The sequence below is a fragment of the Rhinolophus hipposideros genome (assembly GCF_964194185.1).
Source record: "Rhinolophus hipposideros genome assembly, chromosome: 10".
Classification (NCBI taxonomy): domain Eukaryota; kingdom Metazoa; phylum Chordata; class Mammalia; order Chiroptera; family Rhinolophidae; genus Rhinolophus; species Rhinolophus hipposideros.
In genome coordinates, this window is record NC_138056.1 from 25,084,831 (window position 1) to 25,110,204 (window position 25,374).

General features: G+C 35.5%; 1 protein-coding gene across 2 annotated transcripts in view; it reads left to right on the forward strand.

Moving 5' to 3' along the window:
* The window catches only part of DCDC1 (doublecortin domain containing 1), a 383,234-nt gene that overhangs the window by 32,230 nt on the left and 325,630 nt on the right, over positions 1-25,374 (forward strand). For both annotated transcript variants that reach the window (XM_081062445.1, XM_081062446.1), the window contains exons 5-7: positions 987-1,143; positions 1,628-1,790; positions 19,225-19,430. In XM_081062445.1, the coding sequence (XP_080918571.1) occupies positions 987-1,143; positions 1,628-1,790; positions 19,225-19,430 (526 nt within the window). The remainder of the gene's footprint in view (positions 1-986; positions 1,144-1,627; positions 1,791-19,224; positions 19,431-25,374) is intronic.

Sequence of the window (25,374 nt, forward strand, 5' to 3'; positions counted from 1 at the left end):
AAGTACACTTCAACCTGGATGACATGAAACTCAGAAAAGAATGTTTGAAGCAGAATTAGGCTCGGACCATGAAATACCTTTGCTTACCAGATATTGGTTTAAAAATAGAAATGCATACTTTTGATATGTAACCAATATTTTGAAATAGAATTAAATTGAAATGAGCATACTGTAAAACCATTTTGTGTGTTTTCACATCAAGATTGTTATCATAAATTTTTAACCTAAAAGTTTATGTATAGAATGCACTGTTCAAAACAAAAAAAAGACAAGAAACTGATACTCCTATTATTTAGTTTGATATATTTGAGTAGATGGATATATTGTGATTTTAATTACCCGAAAGTTTTTATTTTAAAATATTTACTTTGCTCCTCTGGCATTAAAAATTAACCAGGTTAGTCAGAGAACTTTAAAGTAAAAAATTTGACATGTTATTTATAATAAGGCTTGACATTGATTTTGAGTGAAGACAAAACTTAGAAATCTTCTCTTACTGCCCCCAAACGATTTGAAATGAAAACAATTACAGTTAACCTAAGAATAAAAAATTTAGTTGTAATTTATTTTAATTTCAAATATTTTTTAAAAATCAAAGAACTTGGATAAACGTGAAAATTTAAGGGAAAATCTCTACCATTTGCTATTTCATGATGGTAAGACTATATTACGTTTATTTGCTTTCTATCAAAACATAATTAATATAAAATATAATTTAAAAAATGAGTGTTGTAATGTTTTATAAGTAAAATGATTAAAATGATTTATTCAGAGATAGGTGTTTTACATGAATAGTTTTGGCAAACTTATCCTGTATTAAATATTTTTAAATATTTAAGTATCCTATAAAAAGTGTTTCTGAAGAATACTTAGGAACAATCATTGGGGCTTATATCTGTAAAAAATATAGGATAATATCTTTTTAAATGTTTTTACTAATTAATTACTAATTAATGCACCGATTTTTGTGTGTTTTCTTCCTTCAGAGTTGCAGCGTTCTCTTCTTTAAAATTTCAGTCAGCCCAGAATTGGCATCGATTGTCTCAAAGACACAAACTTCAACCCAGAGTGATTAGAGTAACAGCTTACAAAAATGGATCTAGAACAGTCTTTGCCAAAGTTACTGTACCAACCATCACCTTGGTAACTAGTGTTCAAAAGTTTTCAGCTTTATTTCTTCTTTACTCTCTTTATAATATAAGAGATGAGAAAGATGACAATTACCGTGTTAAAAGTTTCTTTTTAGTAATATGAATCTGTATATTGCTTACATACACATAGATCTCACAGGCATTTCATTCCTTTTGTTTTTTTATCAATATTTAAGTAGTATATTTAAATAAACAGATATCATGGCTTTATATCTTGTAGTGTTATTAAACTGACAGAATATTTAGGACTAAAATTAGTCAATCCTTACATATTCTCAGTGCTGTGCTTTACCTTTCATTTGTATATTTTTCAACTGCTAGAAAAATAACTCCATTGGTGGAGTTACTCAAGTTACTTAACTCTGGTAAGTGACTCAATGAGTTTCTACTTTGATTGTTAGCACCTTTTGTTTCGTGGAAATGTGTTACTTCCTTTGTTGTAAATCACTTTCTCTTACCTCTTGCTCTCTTTCTAGTTGCTGGAGCAGTGCACGGAAAAGCTGAATCTGAACATGGCCGCACGACGAGTGTTCCTGGCAGACGGCACTGAAGCCCTCAAACCTGAAGATATACCCCTTGAAGCCGACATTTATGTTTCAATGGGAGAGCCCTTTTTAGATCCATTCAAAAAAATTAAAGGTAAAAAAGGAAAAAAAAAATGACCTATCCCCACATGTAGTAAATTCCTTAAGGGGTGCAATTAAAAAATGATTTTCATCCTGTCTTTTTTGCATGGTTTAACAAAACTAATGTTTACGCATTTACAGCTCAGTAAGAGGATAATGTGCTTAATGAAAGAAAAATCCACTGACAGCCACGTTTATTGCCCTTCATTAGCATTGGTGCTTAATTTAATATAGATCTGAATAGACATTAGGGAGCCTGCAGGAGGTTAAATGGTGAAAATATAATAAATTAAATCAGAGATTATTGAATTTACTGTTTAGTTTCTGTGACACCCAACAGATATGATTTATTAGACTTACTCTCTCAGAAAATAGTTCAAAGTTTCCAGTATCATTTATTCATTTACACTACTGGCCTTTTTTCAGATGGCATTAACATAATTATGAAAACGTGGCCAGTAATGAACGTATAATTCTTATATACATGTAATTTTCCTAATAAATTTTTTATAAGGTAAGTGCTGCAGCTTGACTTTTTTTTACCTTGAAATGTATATGTATATTTATATATACATAATACAACTAATAATATTAATTATATATAAAATATACACATAAATATATAATATTTTAGACGCATTTGCAGGTAAGGTCTTTTTTAAAAAGTGCATTGTTTCTAACATGTCAGAAATGTGGAAATTTCCTAAAATAAAAACCAAACATTTTTCTTTCTTTCTTTAGTTGTAAAGAATTCATTTCAAGAGAGAAATGAAAGTACCATTACCTAAGAGTATTCTTCCAAATATGTGTCATACCCAGTCTGTTATCAAGCCCTATATATGGTAATCACATTTAAATAACACGAACTTTGCCATACGCATTTTCATTGTGTCTAACTGCTGTACTCTCCTATGCTTTTTATACCTTATTGGAAGTTTTTTGGTGTGTTTTTTTCCCTGCAACTGCTATAAGGCTGGTGAACCAAAGGCAAGTCTAGGCAGTAATTGCATAAATAGAAGAAAAGTAATTCTGGAATACATTACAGATGAGGTGATGAAAATTCTTTCTCCATTACTGTTATTATATAAAATAATACTGTGATTTCTGTCTCTTTGATAATGATTGATCATCAGGAAATAAATAATTTCTTTAATTCAATAGAAAGTTGAAGATAATTTGGTCCTTGTAAAGAAACTTGTTGCTACAGTACTCAGTAAAAATTACCTATGTGATAGTGTAGATCTAAATATTTTTCAAATTTTGCTTTAACTTTAAATGTGGCTACCTTTACTTTGTATTCATTGAATCATCTGCTTGTATGCGTATACAAGCATGAATCTTGGGAAATGTTTCTGTGTCTTTTTTATATTCAGGAATGAGTGCTTGATATTTAAGGAATGAGGACTTTCTTAAGATCCTTGATTATTTTTATTAATAAGGACTACTTGCCTTTCATATGATGATGGTATTGTGGAAGAGATAAATAAAAATTACTTATAGCTAAGCTTCTTCGAAAATTTCCTGGACATGTATGCCAAAAATAGCAACGTTACACACATGACTCAGCTTAGTGGATGATTTTTAAATGTACAAAGTAATTTCCTCCTACTTTTTGTTTTCTCTTTTATCTTTTTTAAAGCCAAGTCCAGAACAAAAAAACTTCTCTGCTTTGTCTGCATATCTTTGGCTGTGTTTCACTGTGACATGCACTGCTGTTCTTTTAGCACCAAAATGTTGGCACACACTCCTGAAAATTTCACACCATCTCTTGCTGGATCAGCAAGCTTAACCCACCAAAATCTGGTGTTGTGCAATGGTTTTTGACTGATAATCAATCTTTATGCTGCTCGACAGTTGTTGCTGGGACACGGAGTAGAGCAGGTGGCAGATGTGCCTTGTCTTTTGAGAAAAGAAATTGTAGGTGAGCTTGGACACAGACTAGCATATCACATGTCCATTAAAAAGACTTAGGATAAGTATAATGGGGAAAAAAACCACTCATCTAAGTTAAGCTCATAGATAAGCCTAAAGACTGACATTTGGTTTCTTTCAGAACATTAAGAATATAAATGCAAATAAATATTATATGTATGTATATATGTGTGTATATATGTATATATGTGGTAATATGTACAATTTGATTTAGATAATTTGAGAGGGGCATGGGGATATTTTATATATATGTATGTATGTCACACATATATACATATTTCATATATATGTCATACACACTTTTTCAAATCAAGTTAAAATTACCTTTCGTGTGTCTTACAGATAAATCAATAATTTGCTAACTTGTCGTCATGAGTGTACCGTAAAAATAAAATATTTATGAATGGTTTTTAAGGTGGTAGATAAATTTAGAGTAAGGAGGCATTCTCAGAAGTTGGAAAATTGAACATGCTAAAGGTAAATAGGGGTAAAACAGTTGGCAGAATTGGGTATTATTCTTTTATCTTTTTAAATGAGCAAGAATATTTTATATACAATTAACCAGCAGGCATTAGAGTCAGTAAGTGGTCCTGACTTTAATATGCTATTTTCGTTCATTGAGCAAACATTCATTGAGAGCCTACTATGTACCAGCTACAAAACTAGATCAGAGACAGATGAATCAAGAGGCTCATAGACTAATTTCTTTTTTATCGTTCTTCTTTCATTTCTGATTTTAAATTCAATTTAATCTAAATTTAAGCCAGTAAGTATTTATTAAGTATCTACTATATGTGTAGTCCTTGGCGTAGGGATGGAAGTCCTCATCTTTAAGGACCTTAAACTGTGTAAATAAGTTATAAGTCCTTAAATCTGAGAGCCCTGTTCAACGGTGTAAATCAAATGGGTCCTCCAAAGAAAAATTTACTTTATTTCTGGCATAGGAAGTCCAAATAAGTCTGTGTATATTTTGGCAATTATATTTCCGTACTTCATTTTTTTCTTGTTCTTTGGAAAAGCAGCGTAGACAGTGAAAATTGCCTTACTTAGAACTATTTCCAGATTTACTAAGGTAGAAAAATATGTACAGAACATCTATGATTTTTTTACCTACCACCCCTTTGAACATCACTGTTGACAACCAGTGGCACTGGATTTAATAGAAAGCCAGAGAGCTATTCATCACATACCTCAAAACACAAAGCTTTTATATAGAGGTCAGGCCAAGGTCAAGACTGAAATGAAGCATTCCCTGTTGAAATGCAATATTGGAATAATTCTTCCATTTTGAAGTTGAATGCTTAAGCAGAAAGATTAATTGTCTATGGGAAAAATAGAAATATTTTTATAAAAACTGTTGATAAAAATCAACTATTATTAGGTCTCATAATTCTGGCATTTGGAGATTCTGAAATTTGTTAATGATTCTGCTAGAATTGTGGAGATGTAGTTAATGAGTTATTTGAAAAAGCACTTAAAAGTTTTCAGATTTATGGGCATGCAGTTTAGGTTATATTCAGTTTCCTGAATCTTCTGCATTAATGGCACAGTGAAAATTCTTCCATCAGATTCATGGGGTTTATAAAAGTTCAGCACCTTTACAACTGCTAGGAACTGTGAGCAATGCAAACCTAGCATAAGAATAGGTTCACACTCTGCAGTTGCTTAAATGTTTTAAAGAAGATGAGGGGAAAAAACTGTTTGGACCTAATTCATTAGGTCAAATTTCCATTGTATGGAGCTCTGATTGTTTAAAAAATTTTTTTAGTTTTATATTTCAATTCTTTCCTATATATCCTATTCTCTTTGGTCTTCAGAGTTATCATTTACATTGACTGATTCATTTCAGTCCTGAGTTTTGTTAACCAGGTGTAACTGAGTATTATGAATAAGATTTTATGTCTTTTGTATACTGTATTTTGAAGATGTAGTCACAGAAAAAAAAAATCCATGAAAAGAGTTCTTGATATTACACCTAAGATCTAAATTTAAACCTAGAAGTTTCTGCTATCTGCCATGTGATTCTAAAAATGAAGTAATTTGCTGTGACAGCGTGTGATTGACAAGAATATGTGTGAGCACATTTAAAATAGGCCATCTTTTCATGTAGAAGTAAATGTCAGTGAAATGATGGATTCTCATCGTTTTAATTATTGATGATTTGGAAATATTTCAATTCCACGACACACAAGATGCATTATAAATAGCAGCATAACACTTTTTCTCGTATCTGCGTCAGTAATGAAATGTTCTGTCATATTTTGTTTTTCAAAAAATGCATTAGTTTAATGAACCTGGTTTGTGCATTATATTTTGTTCTATTATATGTCTTCTGAATGTGTTGGGTTTTAAATGGCTGGGTTAAAAGCACAAGTTTCAAGAAGTGACCCACTACCCACATCACATCACACCTTGCATTTCTTGCTGCTGGATCTTAAGACAATGCTACAGTGCTGCTGACACCAATGGCTGCTTTAGCCCTGTTAAAATGAATGCTGATACTCGCCTGGTGACCACTACTGAATTCGGGCAGCTACAGCAGGAGTTAGCTTTTTTCCAAATTCCCTGTTATCATATTGTTTGAATAGTATAGGTGTTAGGCGAGATTATTTGTCAGCCCATCTTATCTCCCACTTAGCTGCATAGCTTCAAAAGTAGGAAAATGCCATTTATAGAGAAAAAAAACGCACTTTCTTTTGAGACAGCATGTGCTGCTGCTTTTACCTATTTCTACAAGAGGCTAACTATAGGCGTGCATTTTATGTATTCCTGATTTGAAAAGTTTTAAACCTGTAAATCAGTGTGTAGCGTATCCTTACTATATAAATAGATGTGGATCTAAAGATAATTGCAAGAGGTAGACCACCAACTCCTTCCACCCCTCACAAAAAAAAAAAAAGTCCTAGCCGATAGGAAAGTTTAGAAATATATGGGTGGCAGCATCTCTTCATATTGTTAAAATATCAAATCACCGAGAAACATCTAAATTCTTGGCATAGTCAAGTGTTTGATTATGGGCTGCTACCCTAGACCTTGCTGAGCATAGTGTTTGTGTATATGCGCCATTAGGATATATGGACTGTATGAGCTTTTTGAAATCCAAAAATTTCAATTTATGGAATCACATCCAACCTCAGGATTTTGGATAAGGTCTTTCAGTTACAACTGCAAAGAAACCTGATACATTTTTATTCTCACTAGAATATTAACTCAGAAAGTTTATAAACATTATCTTTTTCACCTTGTTTTCTGCGTGGGTAAGAATTGACAGAGAGATTATCTCCCAGAATAGAGCTGAGAGAGTGTGTGGCAGATAAGAAAAAAAATGTGTGGTTTCCAGAGCAATAGTTAAAAAGAGACCATTTGTTCTTTCAGTCATCCCCTCAACAAATATTTATCGAGTCCCTACAGTGTGCCAGGCATTGGGTCAAGCTTTAAGGTATGGTGTGAAGAAGACAGAGGTTTCCTGGAACTTAGGTCCTAGTGAGATGGGAGGAGCAATAGACATACATGTATAAAGAACTAAATAAGGTATTTATTGACAGTGGTGAAGTGTTGTAAAGGAAAAAAGAAGTTGTAAAGGAAATAAAAAGGATAGTCTCATAAGAATAAGTAATGTCATTGAAACAAAAGGAGGCAATTTTAAAGTAACCTTTAAATCTTTTAGGCAGCTATCTGCCTACTTTGCTTGTCACTTTATCTGAGAATTCATTTATATGTTCTACAGTAACTGTTTCAGAGGTTTTTGCCTTTCAAACCATTTGTTTTTGAAGTTTTCAGACATCTGTTAGGATAAACATGAAAAATGCATTATTATTTACTGGAAAGAGTACTAGACTTGAAGTCAGATGATCTTGCAAGATCTAGTTTCTGTTTCGTGACCTTGCATAGATTGGTCTACGCCTTAATGTTTTTCCATGTAAAATAGAGGTAATGATATCTTAAAGGATTATTGGATGTTATCTTGTTTCTCTAAAACAAAATACATAAATTATTTGAATAATAAATGTCTGTAAATCCCTAATCTGAAGAGAACATTGAGAATAGCATTTTATAAGCATAACTAAGATTCCAAATGCTATTAAGATCCCAAGGCTATTAATCAGAATCTTATGTTCACTCCTACCTTCCCAGAATAGCTGGCTGGGTTCAGGGAAACAACAACAACACAAACATTCGTCTTTATTTTCTTCATCACTGCCAGAGAAGCAAATTACAGCGTGAATTTTGGCAAATCACTTAATCTCTCTAAGCCTCAGTTTCCTCATCCATAAATTGAGCCTAATAGTAGTATATACCGCATTGCATTATTATGAGGAGTGAATAAGATGATGTGTGTAAAAGCCTACCATATATAATAGGTGTCCACATTGTATTGCCACCAGTTTTTCATACAGGCCATCACAAGTACCTGATTTTACTAACAAAGGTGTTTGCTAGGTCTGAGATCTTGAAATACGTACAACCAAATTAAAATGCCTACTGAACACTTGTGTATACAACATGATATGAGAATCTGAATTATAGCCTTTGAACTCTTAGCATTATTGTGCTTTTTGTCTTGAGAATTTTTTCTGGGGTGTAAGTCAAAATTGGATCCTTTTATAACAGGAGCCCCAAATGTCCTTGCTCTGCTCTATTCCAAGAGTCATATTTTAAAATATATTTATGACCCAAGGCTAGCCTTAACGTTAAGCTGCCATAACTTATTTCAAGAAAGTTCACAGAAAAGTTCAGGGAAAGGGTTACAACATTTTGATTGACACAATGGATGGGATGTTTGTAATTTTAATCAAATTTAAATTGAAGACATACTTCAAATGATGTGTCAGACTAGTGTTACTGAGTTAAAATCTAATGACAACCACTGTCATTATTAGTTAAATATAGCCATCACGCCTATAGCAATAAATGATGACACTTAAGAACATGCAGAAACAAAGAACACTAGTATTTAGAAAAAAGGAGTGACTAGAAATTCGGTTGAATGCAGGAATGTGACCTGGATTTAATCTATTTACCAAACACAGAAGCAATTGTATTTTGAGCAGATGACATAATTGAATATAGCAGTATATTTTCTTACTGTCAGAGCATTTATATTTTATAAATTCATCTTGCATCCATAAATGATGTGCTTGTTTATATTTAATGTCATTAGCTATACCTACTTGACAGTCAGCATTAATGTGTTTTCAATTTATTGCCCAACTACAAGAGAATGCATTTTTAAAAAGAAGATTTAAAAAGAAGATTTAAAAAGAACATTTAATAAGCTCACGGATTTCACCTTGCAAGTTTGCTTCATTTATTCTGGTGACAGATCGAGGCAGTATTTATTATTATTATTTTTATGTTAATAGATATCCTATTTTATTTTAACTAAAGTTTATTGGGATGACAATGGTTAGTAAAGTTACATAGGTTTCAGGTGTACATTTCTGTAATACATCATATATGTATCACATTGTCTGTTTACCACCGAGAGTCAGTTCTCCTTCCATCACCATGTATTTATATTATTATTATTTTTGGCCTAGTACATGTTAAGTGGAAAATTGCAATACAAGGATCACCCAGCTTTATTTCATTTTACGAACAAGTATTGGCTTTTTTGAAGTAGACTGAGGTAGGTCCTTATCTTGTTTGAAGTAATGATATTATAATAGACCTTCTAACAGAAGCAGGTTAGAAAGTGCTTTATCTTTTTTCATGATTTGGTTATAAACAAAACCATGAAAATATAATAGAAGTTAGAGTCTTCAAAATAAAATATAAACTATGGTTGGAGCATAACATTCTCTACATGCTGCAGGAGAGTAAGTGTATGAATAGTCCAGGGAATTTGGCAGTCTCCGAGGAGCTGGAATATGGCCCCAATCCCATCCTCACTGAATGGACTCCTGACTTTCTAGAGAGAAATGCCTGAGGAGAGGAAGACTGGGATAGATCTGATCCTTATTGCTTTGGAACCCATTAGGTGTGGCTAGCAAATTTAAAGGAGGGGATGAGATGATAAGGGGGACACTAGGACCCCTTCTTTGGCAGTTGGGTGTGTGGGGACTGAGAGACTTTGCTTAGAGTACTGTCACAAGGTAGAGTCAGGAATTCTCTGAAGCAGAACTCTACGGCTCCTATAGTAAAGATTCACGCACAGGTAGGCATTGTATTTGATCCTCCTCTGTTGAAGCTCCCACTTAGTAAGGATAAGCTCCCATTGCACTCTCAGTGTCCCCTGTTGTAATCAGATTTGTAATTGTTGGTGAAGTAATTGTGTGTGGTATTCCCTCTAGACCAAGTTTGCTTAGGAAAGAAACCGTGGCTGCCTAGTCACCATCATTTTCCGGCACAGGGCCTAGCACTTAATAGATGCTCAATAAATGTTGTTCAATGGATGGATGAAGGACCAAATGAAATAGGTGCCATTGTGAACCATCCATATCCCAAGTAGGTGGTGGTGAGGGGAGAGAAAAGACCTCGTTGGAACAGCCTCCTTAGCTGTGAATTGTGAGTGGACCTTTAGAAGGAGTATATAAAAAATTCCCTACCCCAAATTCATATGTAGATGTGTGAATGTTCCCCTTTGGCAGGGGGCCAGAGAAAGCCAGCCCAAGAATAATTACATTGCAGAGAGGCTAATGGTTATGCTAATGATTGTCTGAGACCAGACAATGGTCAGAAGTGGAGTGCTGGGATAAATGATTCTCCCAGGAATCAATAGGTCTGAGATTCTCAGCCTTCTTATATCCTCTCTGGAAAGCCCTTTCTTGCCCATTCTCCTCTCTGCTTAATCTTTTTTTTTTGGAGGGGGGGGTGATGGTGGCGCTCTTCTTCATTGGATACTTCCCTTTGTATTTCTTACAGTTCTTTGCATATAGTAGGTGCTTATTAGCTATTATGGAAAGGAAGGAAGGAAGGAAGAGGAGAGCCTGTGACCTTTGGAAAGGGCACTGCTCATCGTGCACAGCTGAGGGACTGGGTTGGATTTGCCCTTTTCTAATTCCACCATAGGGGGTGGGTGGGAGACTCTTTTCCAATCCTACAAAGGTACAAGATAGCCTAAGCCCTTGGTTGGGGTGGGGATGATGCTAGGATTTTGAGATGAGAAGGTTAAGGACAGACAGAGGTGTGCAAAGCATTTATTAGCTATGGCTAGTACATTTTCCTAGAAGTTCAAAGGGAATTTAGATGGCACTAAATTTCTTGTTCTCATGCTCAGCTTACTTCTCTGCCCCACATAGCCTGCATCCCCTCATCATTTGATTACCCTTCATTCCCTCTATTTCCAGCCTCTGAGATGAATCCTGTTCCTTATCAAAGCTAACACCTACTCAGGTCTTCATCCTCAGGTTCTCTGTGCTGGCATGGAAGAATTAGATTCTGTTTTTCTTCTCACCTCTGGATGTAATCGTGTTTACACTGACCATCGGTCCTCAGTCACATTTCATCATACAAAGGCGTATGTCCGGAGAACTGTGATGAACACAGAATCTTCTGGTATTTATTGCTAAGGATGAGGGTTCCTGGTTCTCTAGCCGGTTCTCACATAGGAGGCCCATGGCCTACACTTTGAGACATGCTGCTCTAGAGCTGCCCTTATCCTCATGTCTCAATAGCTTTGTTTCAGAGGGAAGTGGATTTTGCCATAATGAAAGGAAGATTTGTCCAATGGCCTCACCTGTCTGAAAGATGGAATGGCTTGCTTTCGGAGGTATGGGACTTCTCAGTGGCCGATCTGGCTGCTTCACACATTCCTTGCTCCATCTCTGTGTTTAGTATCCTCCCATGGGTCTATCATATGTTGTGTGACTCTGGGCCTTCACCTACATTGCTTCCTCTTCCTGGATTTTGCTCTCTTGTCCACTTCGTGTATCCAAGTCCTATGTCACGTTCTTCTTCTGGGAGCCTTTCTTGGCCACCATAAACTGTGGCAGGTGTCCTACTCTATGCTCCCCCAATACCAAGAACTCTTTAAGGTCCTTTCTGTATAGCGTCTCCAGTAGGGAACGTGTGGTAGGTACTCAGTGCGTGTTTGTTAAATGAATTATTGAGTAAATGAAATGGATGGTGAGAGTCAATAATATTTAAAAGTGTTTTTCAACCCGAAGTTTTTCCGGTTCTGAAGCCAATGAATGCATTGTAATGCAGTAAACCTATGACTTTTGCTTCCTCCTACTCTGAGCTGTCCTCCATGATACATACTCTTGTTTTCTGAGTACATGTAATGGGGGACATGGTAATGAAAAAGCTAATTAATCATGAGTATAAAAATCTAATCTTTCCCCAAAATACAGAGAAAACCTAAGTCAAATTAATATCTACCTAATTAAAATATTACCTAATATCTAACTAATGAAATACTTGTCATGTTCTTATCTGACATGTTAGACAAATACTCTACAAATATTTATTGAGCACCTACAATGTGACAGACACTATTTCAGGTGCTGACTATACAGCAGGAACAAATACTTACATTGAAAATATATGATGAACTTTTATTATTTTGTTAACCATCCAACAAGCACACTCGTTTACAGTGTACCAGATAATGGAGGTACATAGATGAAAACACATTCTATGCCCTTGCAATGCTCAAAGTCTAACAGGGACACACATAGAAAAAAAACGGAGAAGTTCAAAAAAATGAGGGACACAAAGATGAAGCTGTGAAGCCTGAATAGGAATAGATCAAAGAAAACTTCCTGGAGGAGGTGGCACTGAGTTGAGAAGGAAGGGAAATAGCCTAGCAAAGAAGGAGGTAAAAAGGCTTGATCAAAGTTTGGAGTTAGAAAAAAGCTTGGTATGTGTCGATAGCTTATTTCAGCTCCCTGTACTTCTAAAGAAGAGGTTGTCTCAAACTCCTTACTGCAGTGATTCTCAATTGAGGGCAATTTTGACTCCTGGGGAGTATTTGGCAATGTGTGGAGACATTTTTGGTTGTTCCAACTGGGAAAGTGCTACTGGCATCTAGTGGGTAGAGGCCAGGGATGCTGGTAAATATTCCACAGTGTACAGGACAGCCCTGCAACAGAGAATAACATAATGCCATACTTGCCAAGGTTAACAAACCTTATTCTACTGCATCAGACTATTCTGATTGACCATAGACACAAAGATTTGTAAGCAGAGTCACAGCAGTTTTCATAAGGACATTTTGACCAAAGTATAGGCACTAAGGGCAGCTTGTTTTTAGATGGTGCTAAGGTGGGACTATGCTGGAATGTGGGAAAGTGGAATGAAGAAGCATGCACTATCCAGTCATTGTAAATTAGAGGAATTCTTTTGTTACTTTTTAGGCACATGAGGGACAGTGTCCTGGTTAAGAAAGTAGGCTCTGGAATAATTCAGCCTGAGCGTTGTCTCTGAGTAACATGATGGATGTCATACAGATCTAATTGCTTAATTCTTCCAGATCTCATTTAGCCATTCTGTAAAATGGAGATGGCAATATTACCTAATTCCTAAGGTTGTGAAAATAAATGGGGTTAGTGTATATAAAGCCCTTAACATACTGCTTTCTATATGCTAAGTTCTTGATGAAAATTATGAATATGATAATATCACCAACATTTAGTGTTTTGCATTTATACATGAGTGGTTTATTTGTAGAAAGTCCTTTCATCTATACAACAGATAAGGAATTACTATTATTGTTTCCATTTCTCAGATAAGAAACCTAAGGAAATGAGATTGACTTAATTTTCCAAGTTTATAAAGCTATTAAGAGATGAAGTTAAGATTCATATCCAGAGAGTTTGGCCTCAGAGCCTATGCTCTTAACCACTAGGCTATGCTGCCTATCTAGTATATTATTAATACATTTCAGTCATCATTAGTATTATTGTATTAGGCTTTATTGTGTGGTTTTCCTAGGTCCATCCAAAATTCTTTCAGAAAACCTATTTATAACTTGAGAAATGTGATCTTTTTTAAGTTTAGACTGCATATGTTTTAAGTCAGTAAAGCGTCATTAGATGTTCTCAGGTAATGGAATTAGAAATACATTCCTTTTATTGAAATAAGTTTTATCGGAACAAAATTTAGCTTTGTTAATTCACTTGGCACTTACTGAGTCCTGACTCCATGTACCAGATGAGAACTGCATGTTTAGCCCAGTGTGCATGCAGGGATAGCACCGTGGGCTAAGTTCCACGGTAGACGTCTTCACAAAGAGCAGAAAGGAGGGTGTCCACGCTGGAAAGCCCTCATTAGGAGAGATGGCCCCAAAGGGAGTTTTGAGGAATATGTAAGAATTTGCCTTAAATATTCTTTGAGCTCATTCCCGTCTGCTCCACTCCTAGACCTTCACTGCCAAGCAATTCTCCTTGGCAAGTTGTCGTCTTTTCCTGAAGAAATTCTATGCCATTCTGATCATCCATGAGCATCAAGGTGGTAGATCAATCATGTGTAAGTTCATACTGGGGAGAAGTAGGCAATAAAGATAGTAAGGATATAAACAAGCAATAAAGTTTACTTTGAACAATTCGTATTTTGGGAAAAGCGAAAAAATTAAATTGCTATCAGTTGAACATGTAAATGCACAGGAAGAGTTCATATCTTATAGCTATCCCACGTGTCGTGAACTTGTTTATACCTTGGAACAAAGTGATAAATGCTGGCTTGATTCTTACCTTCTGAGGGTCTAATATGGAAGTCGAAATAGGGTATACTATAATAAAACATCTACATAATAATTCCAGATAGCGTATGCTCTTTCCTTAGCACAGTGCCTGACCTGTGGTACATTCTGGAACATTATTGAATAAGTGAATGTACTGATAAGTGGTGTGGGCTGCAAGTGCTCTAAGGATTCAGAGTGATTCCACTCATTGTGGGCTGAAGCAATAAGGGAAGATCTTAAACTGGATTTTGAGAAGGACTTCAGTGTGAATAGGTGAAGGATGGGGTTAAAAATGAATTTGCTGTACTCAATGGATAATGAACAGATTGGCTTAGATAGGCTTTATATTAGGGTAAGAAAAAAGTCAGGAAGTTTGGGTAGTGTCAGATTGTTGGCATACTCTCCTGTTAGACATAAATTTAAGGAAAGGGACTGTGTTTTTTTCATATTCTGTACACAGGTCTGGCACATACAATGAGCTCAAATAAATATTTGTTGACTGCCTGACAGACAGACAGGCTGACTGACTGACTTGTGGAAAACTTGAAAAGCTAGTTCCAGTAAATTTTTTTTCTGGCAATGATAAAATCGGTGTTTAGGAAAATTCATCTGTAATTGGAGTATAGAATGTCAGATGTAATGGAGGAGAATCAAATACAATTTGGAAGTTCTTACAGATGATAATAGGCAGAAAGAGAAATGGGCAAGTGGGACCAGCTGGGAATGGAAAGGAATGATGCTTGAAGAAAATAGCTGAGAGATTTCCCTTCGTTGACTATGTCTAGGGTCAGGTTCCTGGAAGCAGAGCTTGAGATGTGGATCTTTGTGCAAGGGACTTGGTGTGGGAATACTCTCCGATGAAACCTGGAAGGTGCGTAGGGAAGCAGCAGATAGTAGAGGAAGAAGCATGGCCAAACCCTGTGTTGAGCTGAGGTCTAGTCCCAGTCTGGAGTAGGAAATACACCACCAAGAGTTGCCCCTTCTTGAGGGCAAGGGGATTGGCTGTTGTGTCCCCGAGTCAGTCAGTCACTGGCTGTGGGCTGTACTCCTAGGTAGGAGGGATGAGATCATCTTCTTACAGGTTATTTCCTGGCTGGGTGGCTGGTTCCTTTCAGCCAAGGGCAGTTCTCAGGAAAAGGGTGCATCTGTGAGGTGTTAGCAACTGGGACTCATAGCAATTGGAGTTTGGGTGCACTAGCCTGGTAAAAGGAATCCAGGGGGCGGTGGAATCGCCAGTGTCCTCTACGCTCCACTGTAGTCTGTTCTTCATACAGCGGCCTGCTGAGAGCCTTCCAGTATCTTCCTAGCACATCCAGAATAAAATCCAAACCCTTATGCTGGCCTGCACAATCTGGCCCCTTCCTCCCTCTTTGGCTTTATCCACATCCATTTCTCTTTATCCAAACTTACTTTATTTTTCTTTCTGAAACGTGCCAAGCTCATTCTTGCCTCAGAGACTTTGTGCTTGATTTTCACTCCACCTGGAATGCTCTTCCCCCAGATTTTCATCACTAACTTCTCATCATGGAGGCCTCTCTACTCAGATATCACCTTTTCAGAGAGGCCTTTCACTGTCCGTTTCACCCCAAGAGGCTGTGATCTCTACAAGCTATTCTGTCCTGTTCACAGCTGTCGTCTTGGTATATTGATGAGTGGACACCCGCTAAATATCATTGAATGAATAAGCAATTGGCTGAAGAGAAAGTAATAGGAGGTAAACGTTTAAGATCTCCCTGAGATAGTACATTGACTGTGAGAGCAGTAGAAACATTGATAGAAATAAGAAATGTGAAGGGTGCATCAACTTGTGTGGAAAGATGTGAAATTTTGCTTTATTTAGATATACGAGTATTGAATTTGTGATAATGGCAAAAAATCTATGGTAGAGACAGAATAGTGTCTTGATTAGAAGCCCAGTTTCCAGAACTAAATTTGTAATTCAGTGTTACCACATACCAGCTGCAAGATGTTGGGCAAGTTGTTTCACTTCTTTGTGCCTCAGTTTCCTCACCTATAAATGAGGTTAATAACATTATAATGTGTACCTCATAAAATTGTTGAGAGGACTACCTGAGTCAATAGCTATAAATCACAGGAAACAGCATCTGGCTAATAGTAAGCATGATTTTTAATGGAATTTAATAGAAGAAATAGTCAAAGCCAAGGCTGGGATTGGGGGTGGGGGGGAGTGAAGTACGAAATCTGGAGGCACTCACTCTGAGGGTTGTGTACGTGCACTGCCCTGAGTGTGCTTCCTTAGATTTTACATTCCTGGCCCTTCACTTGCCTCTCCCTAATCCTGGCCCCATTCAAAGTAATCAAAGGGGAAAATCATTTATTGGTAAGATTCTCTAAATCTGGACACCTGTAACACCTCCTCCTTCCGGCCTTGGTTTCTTGCCATTGCTAATTCTTGGGGTTGCCTCACTTGGTTGCTTCTTGGTCTTTTCCATCAGTTACATAACCCATTGCCTGTAGTCTGTCCCCTGTGCTCAAATGCTCTGAGTGGATTCTGTTTTGCTTGTTGGACACTGACTGATGTAATGATTAATATACCCTAATGCTCCACAATGTGCATAGGATTTCAGGGACGTGGGGGAAGAAGCCAACATTTATGGAGTAAGTTCAGCGTGTTAGGTCCTTTAATATATAGGGTGCATCCACTTGTGTGGAGTGGAGCCCACTAGTTTCTTTGTAGATGAGAAATCAGAGATGCAGGGAATAGTTCCTCTAGGGGCACTGAGTAAGAGAGCAGAGATTCACACCTAGTTGGAAGGTTTCTAAACTTTCCATGATGCAAAGCATCTGGGGCAGGGTGGTATCCAGATTGGTGGTAACTCCTATCAAACGATAAGAATTTATTAGCTTTTCTTCCCAACTCAGAGATGTTTTCTTTTTTTATTTTCAGAGAGATACTAACCATTTGTCTTTTCCCTCCTCCTCCTCCTCTTCCTCCTTTATTTATTTATTATGATGAAATACCCATAGCCTAAAATTAGTCATTTTAATTTGAACAATTCAGTGGGGTTTAGTACATTCACAATGTTACACAAGCACCCACTCTACCTAATTCCAAAATATTTCCATCATTCCAGCATAAAACTTCTTACCTATTTAATTTCTTCCCATTCTCCCCTCCATCCAGCCCCTGACAACCATCAGTCTGCATTTTGTTTCTATGAATTACCTATTCTAGATATTTTAGATAAAAGCAATTATATAATGTCACCTTTTATGTCTGGCTTCTTTCATTTAGTGTGTTTTGAAGTTCATCTGCATTGTAGCGTGTCTTTTGTTGCTGAATAATAATATTCCATTGTATGTATACATGAGAGTTTGTTTATCCATTCATCCATTGCTGAGTATTTGGTTTACACCTTTTGGCTGTTGTGAATAATGCCGTTATAAACGTGTGTACATGTATTTATTTGACTAGTTTTCAATTCTTTGGGGCGTATATGAACTCATTAACTTCTAGCTTGTATTTCTGACTCTAATTCCTATCAATTTTAGATTACAAAATGACAAAATACAGTAACTAATATCTGTAAAAATATTTTCATCTTCTTGAAGGCTTAAGCATATCTGTAGTCTAGTTTAATTTATCCTGCAAGTTTTGCTCATATTTCTGCCTGTGTGTATGCATGAGAGAGAGAGAGAGAGAGAGAGAGAGAGAGAGAGAGAGAGAGAGAGAGAGAGAGAGAGAGAGAGAGAATGGGAATAAGAGAGGAAGAAAGATGAAGAGAGATAGCAAAAGACAAGTATTTTTGGTTTTTTGAACATTGAATGTAGCCATTCTGGGGCTTGAAGATTAGTTACAGCCACTGGCTGTTTCGTATCAGTAGTAATAGATTTGATGTAAAGTACCATTTCGAAGTCAAAGAGGCTGTGCTGCTTTCAAGGTAAGTTCTAATAGAGAAGAGTTATTTGAAAATTTGGGCACACAAATGCAGCTATTTTCAGTTGTATACAAATAAAATTTTAGTTCTCTCATTAGGACAAGTAAAGAACAGATGAGGGAGGGGTCATAATTTTGTATTTATGTGAAAAGAAAATATAATATAAAATTGAGTGCACAAATAAATAACTCAGGTGCAAATTATTTATTTATGACGTGAAGCCTCTTAAAATGAAAGGAATGCTGACAGCAACTTAGTATGCAATATAGCACACTTCTGTTCTTATCCTTACATTGTCAAAGTCATACATAGTAATTTAGTGTCACTCCCAGTACTATTAGTGGGAGTTTTGAAACTTAAATTCCGGCATACATCTTTGAAGATGTATAAGTAAAAGTAAACTGTTAATGCAAAACTGGTTTTCATTTTTAGTGAAATAGTTTGATTCTCTCACCAATCATGTCCTAGAAGCCACCTTCAGTCTCGTCACAGGAGAAGAATTATATATAAGGTTACTATTTGGAGGTCATCATCTTTAAAGCAATACAGATAATAAATCATATTAAAGAGAGTAAAAAAGGGGTTTCCCAACCTTAAAGAATGCGAAAGTTCAAGAGCCATGTTGTTTTATAATAGGCAGAGGACCTTGGGCCCCTTCTATGGACCCTTTCAGCCCAGGGCATCTGATCCGTGATAGAGACATGCTAAGGTGAATTTTAATTAGGACTAAATTGTGGTATTACTCTTTCATACCCTGAACATCTGTTCCCTTCAGAAATGATGATTTATGCAGGCTATCAGAGCAGACAGCTTGCTACAGCTTATGTCACGGTTAGTGGGAAGCTGGTGGTAGCATTTCAGAAAACCAGCATCTAAATGGAGACTGGCCAGTGTATATGATATAGGTAACAGGGGGAGGGGAAGCATGATGTGTCCATTTTTAATTTTGAAGCCAAATATTGACTTGACTTAAAAAAAAAATTCTCTTCCAGACCATCTGTTGTTAATGAAGAAAGTAACTTGGACAATGAATGGGCTGATGCTTCCTACTGATGTTCAGAGACAGAAAACTAAGCCTGCTCTTTCGATTAGAATGAAGAAACTTACTGAGAAGGCTTCAGTCCGAATTCTGTTCTTTAAGAATGGCGTGGGGCAAGGTGGGCACAAAATTGCAGTGGGAAAGGAAACAATGAAAAAGGTACTTTTGTCTTCAATATTGAAGTATAAATCAAATTTCAAAGTTTGTATGGCTTTTCAAATGTGTTTTTTTTCCTTCTCAATATCAATGTCAATAAACTGAAATATTAATACAGCATTATATAGAATACAAAAGTTCATCTGCTTAGAAGTATGCTTATTGTACTAACAGCATAAATTACTGTAGTAAAGTAACAGTATTTCAGGAAATTATTTGGCTAATGTAGTTGGCCATTCACCTACGAAAAGTTAGGTTTATGTTAGGGAAAACATTCTAGTTGGTTGCAATAATTTATAAGATATTTAGATTGAAGCCAATCTAACCTAGCTTCAAAACTCAAATCTCCACTTTTTGACTTAGAATAGTAATAAAACCTAGAAGCACCACTGTTTCTCAAAAGAATAAGTCTGAAATAACTGAGATTCAGTTTGAAGTATCCACATACATTTTTAAAAGCAAATCTAATAGGCTTAAGAAAAATCGTGTAACAATCCAGCAAACTTTAAAAAAAAATAGTAAAGTATTACTTGTTATATAAGTACAAATTTTTTTAAAAGATGCTATCCCTTCCAGATCATCTTTTATATTAAAAAATTTGGAGGAACTAATGGGAATTTGAAAAAAAACCTTTTTATTACAAATAAGGTTTTTTTAACCAATCTTAAAGCAGCCTGATAATAATAGTAATAATGATAATAACTAACATTTATTAAATAAATATTAGAGAAAAAAACATAACTAAACTGTCTAAGTTTTAATTCCGATGTCATCATTCACTATCTATGAGACTTTAGACAACTTACCTTCTCTGACCCTCGATTTATTCATCTAAAAAATGGGGATAACAATAGTGTCTACCTCATAGAATTGATGTGAGGATTCAGTGTCATATTACGCATGGAGTATAATGCCTCGCACCCAGAAAATTCCCAATAAATATTTGTCATTCTTATCTTTAGGACTTATAAATACATATCTAGTAGAATTTTTTTTTTTTTTTTTTTTTTTACTAAAGGGAAATATTTATTAAGAAATCAAGACAGGTGTAAATCATTTTGTTATACCAGATTATTTTCAAAATAATTATTGCCTGAAACAGGTAACTAACTGACTAGGTATTGGAAATTTTTATCAAAATGTCCTTTTTCCTCATCTACTTATTTTTGTGGTTGTTTTATTACCACAGCTGGATAAGCACATTTACTGAGAAGCTGGGAAACCAGGTTTTATTTCCTTCTTATCTGCAGATTTGGATTATGAGTAAAACAAGGGATAATATACACACCAGAGTGAATTGCTAAGGCAAGTTATAACATCTTCCTGGAGATTTTGAAAAATAGAGAAGATGGACATATCTCTTGGATTGTTAAAATGCAGTTATTTTTGGAGATAGAAGCTAGATTAGATAACCTCTCGAGTTCACTTCAGTTCAGGCTCTAATTCTATGCCTTGGTGGTAAAATTGAGGTAATAGTCACTCTTACAGATTACATGTTCTTAGATGAAAGGTTGAGTGTAAATAAAAATGTCACTGCTAGTTTGCTTTTTCACTATAGAGAGCCATTTATTTAAAACTGGATCAAGGAATTCTTTAGCTATTTTTTTCTTCTTGCATTTTGTAGAAGTTAAAGAATTTTTACAATTTATAAAACTCAGGATATGGTTCAGTAATAACTGTGATTGTAAATATTTTTCTAATTATCACTTTTAAAAATGAATTAAAGGAGAGGAGGCAACAATATTGGTTTTGGGTATCAATAGAACCTTTTGGAGGAGAAAAATAGCTAATTGTTATTATTTTAAGCGTTTACTTATTTTAAGTGTGTGTTTCCAGGTCCCTTCAGCTCCAAGTCAAGTTGTTTCAATCTAGTTGTGGAGAGCACAGCTCACAGTGGCCCATGTGGGGATCGAACTCGTAACCTTGGCCTCTTGAGAATAACCAAGCTGTAACTTGGTTACACTGAGCTGTAACCAACTGAGCTAACCGGCCGCCCCGCTAGCTAATTATTTTGTAAATAAAAATTTAAATTTTGAAAGCTTTGTTGATAATCACAGGATAATGCCCTATTCATAGATTTAATACCAAATCAGTGATAGGAATAAAAAGGTGGCATATTCATAGGAGAAACACAAATTATTTTCTCTTTTATGATAACACATTAGGAATGTTGAGACTAATACCTATTTTTGTTTTTAGAGAATTTTTTAAGAGTTTATTTGAGCTGAACTGATGATATATGTTGGGGAGCAAGATCTCAAATTCTCTCTCTAATAGCTATTTTAGATAAAATTTATAACAGTAATTTAGATTACTTAAAAATTTTATGTTGCTAAGTAATACAAAACTGAAGTAGAATGTAAAGGACTGTAGTATGGTGAAGGTTATTGTAGTGAGATAAGGGGAGAATTATTGAAGATGGTTGGTAAAATAAGGTAATTAAAGCATAAAAGTCCTCTCTGAGCTCAGAACGGAGCCAAGGGGAAACAACTGTGTTTTAATCATAAGTGCAAAATCAAAAAGAAATCCATTTATTTTAGGAGGTTAAGTAATTAAGAAGTTTGAAACGATGGCCAAAGTGATATAATTCTTTACTAAACTCTGGCATACAAGAACTATGGGCCATTCCTTTGAAACTTGAATCAGATGGTTTTAGAATTACTTGGTTTGGTTTTAGTAGTCACCATAGCACCTGACACTGTGGGGTACAGAATAAACACGTATATCCATGGATTGAAGAAGGTATTGAGGAAAATTTGTGGGCACAGATGCAAAGTAAATGGAAAATGAAAATGTCTGCTCTAGATACAATAACTTTTTAAGGTTAGCATTGTGGTGGCTAAGTTTTATTTTCACTCAATTATCTCTTAGAGTCATTGTCAGAGATATGGTATTAAACCGTGGGGGTTTTTATATTATCCAGGACAGCATCTCTTTTATGAGAAAACTTTATTTCTCTTCTCAGCAGTTAATAATATTTATTTGGTTTTTGCTTGGTTTTCTCTGTACTATCACAAATGACATGTGATTTCAATGGTAAAGAAAATAATGAGAAACAAATGAAATGAGTGAAAAAATGAAAAAGACCCCTGTCCTCTCGTTCCAATTCGAACTTGCTCTAATTTATAAAAAGATTCAACTTTTTCCTATGACCTCTAACCTGGGATCTCCCTTCACCATCAAACTGGCGTTATCTTTCCCTCTCTCCTCTGTTGGATCCTTTTCTCTTAGTTCCTTAGTCTTCCTCTATCTTCATTTATTCTATTGTGCACGTATATTCTAGTGCTTTGTGAGAAAGAGAACATGGGAGATAAAGTTTTTAAGATTTTGCGAAATGATTCTTTCCTCTAAATATTAAAGACATCGCTCCATTGCTTCTTGCTTCCAGTGTTGCTGTTGAGAAGTCTGGTACCATTCTGATTCCTCACCTTTTGCAGGTGATCTGCTCTTCATTTTCCCTTTCTGAAAACATGTAGAATCATCTCTTTGTTCCTGGGGTTCAAAAGTTTTTCCAAGATGTTCTAGATACTCAGGTTGTCTTTTCAGTCAGCAAAGTCTCATACTTCTCTTATAAGAAATTTCATCCAATTATTTCTTTGACAATTCTTCTTTTTCTGTTCTAATTTCATGGAACTCCCACTTTGATACCTTGGACCTGCTGAACTGAACTTCTAATTTTCTTATCTGGGAGATTTCCTTGTCTTTACCTTCCAATCCAATTAATTTTTTACTTCTGCTCGCTGGGTTCTCTCTGATTCTCTAAGTACTTGATTGTTTTGTTTATTTGGTTTTGGTCTTTCCTGTTACAGGCTTTTCTTAGTGATGAGTTAATCCTATTTAAAAGTGAAGAGCTAAAAACTGAAAAGTTCTTGAGCACAGGTGTGTCTTATTGAGAGCTGGCTTCCATGGGAGGTGGTGGGGGCGCTAATTGTCCCCCTCTTTAGATTTTTTCTTTGGGGCTGATCAGTTTCAGCAGATAGAGTCTGCAAATTTGAGAGTTAGTAGCCAAGTGGAAAAGGGGGCTAAAGTACTTTCAGTATTTAGATTTTTATTCAATTCCCCTCTTTTCAGTAAGATATACTTCCTCACTTTCACTTCTGCTTGGCGCCTCCGATTCCAGAGTTCTTCTGGTTTAGCCTCTCCAGAGAACAAATCTGTCTTTCTTTATTGATAGCAGAAGTGTAGTTACCTTGAATGCTTGGTGTTGGAGAAGGATTCTGTGGTTTAACTGCTTTTTATAAAAATATTCAACTTGTTTTCAGCCCCATTATTTAGAGGTAACTAACTGATGGGCTCAAATTTGTGAGCCTTTCTGGGGGCTCTGAAAACCAAAAGCAAGTTTATGTCTGCTTGCTTAAGTTTCAACAGGTCTGGTCTGTTAAATCATTTACCATTTAATTGTCTTTCCTCTGGCTTCCAGAATTTTTGTTACTGGTGTCTCCTTTCTGATTTATTTTCTCTCTGTCTGTCTCTCTGTCTCTCTCTCAAATGCCAAATGTCAATCATTTATTTCACTTTGATAAAGAGGATTTTTTAAGATAAAAAGATAATTCTAATATCTTCTTCCTCCTACTTCATTGGGTTGTTTTGCACAGTGTCTTGGGATTTGTACACCCCACTTTAGAAAACATAGTTCAAGCTACTTGAATGAGAACACAATACTCCCTTTTGTCACCTGCAGGCATCATATACTTATTGCAGGCCAAGGGTCTGCATTTTTTCTCAAAGTAAGGTCCACAGGACACTTGCATTAGAATCTTGTGGGTTATGTGGCCCCACTACAAGCCTGTTGGATTAAGAATCTCCTGAGTGTGGGGCCTGGGAATTTGAATTTCAATAAACGTCTCCAGACCTCATCCTGCTAAAGTTTGAGAACTCTTTCTTGTTTTGGTGTTCTGAAAACTTCGAACTTACTAATTCATTGGAATCTTCATAGACTTCTTGTTTGTTCTCCTTTACTTCTCATGTGGTTTTAAGAGAAAGAAAATATGCTGTGTGACAGAGAAAACAGATTATAAGAAATTAGATCACTGGTTTGAAGATTAGAACTACTGCAGGGAGTTCAGAAATCAGGAAGAGGAAAAAAAATCTGCAAATTATCAGGACCGGAGTAGCAACTCTGACTTAGGAAAAATAAATATTCCCTTAATATTGTAAGTAAATATATTTCATTTTAATGACTTCCCTGCTATTACTGAAAAACTACATAAGTATTGAGGGAATTCCTCAAATGTACGACTGTCAAGGTATAAATAAATAATAACGTTTTTCAGATACCTTTAAACCAGAGGAAAATCTAGGCTTGTATGATGTTCACTGTTTGTTAATTTGAAGAACAACTCAATAAATCGAAACAAACAGAAAAACTTCAAGGAAATTTCAAGTTTAAGGAAGTCGCAATTCAATTAAAAAAAACACATAATATCATGATCGTGGAATGATCACACACAAATCAGTAACTATAACAACAGAGATTTTCCCATTAGTAGGGGTAAAGAATTTAGAGAACATTTTAAAAGATTCAAAAGGGAGCAACTGGAGTAACAAAATTTGATTAAGGATGCTCAACATGGATTCCGACAGGGGAGGTCACGCATAATTAGTATGTCTGAAATTCTTTAAAGAGCTTTTTATGATGATTGAGGAAAAGCCCATTGATACTATCATTATTTTAAAAAATTAGACTAGTGTTCATACCAGGGATTGATAGATTCAAAAATATGAAAGCAGATTTTGAAAAAATATAAACTTTGATCATGTGGTTTATTCTCAAGAGGCCATGGATAGCCAATTTAATGTGAATTATGAAGTTATTCAATTGGATTAGTTTAGAATATTATAAGTGATTTTTCAGTAGTCAGAATTTATTTTTTCTTCAATGAAATCTTAAGGAAAAATAATGTGGATTTCCTGAACTGAAATAAAAACAAATGGGAATGTTCAGTCT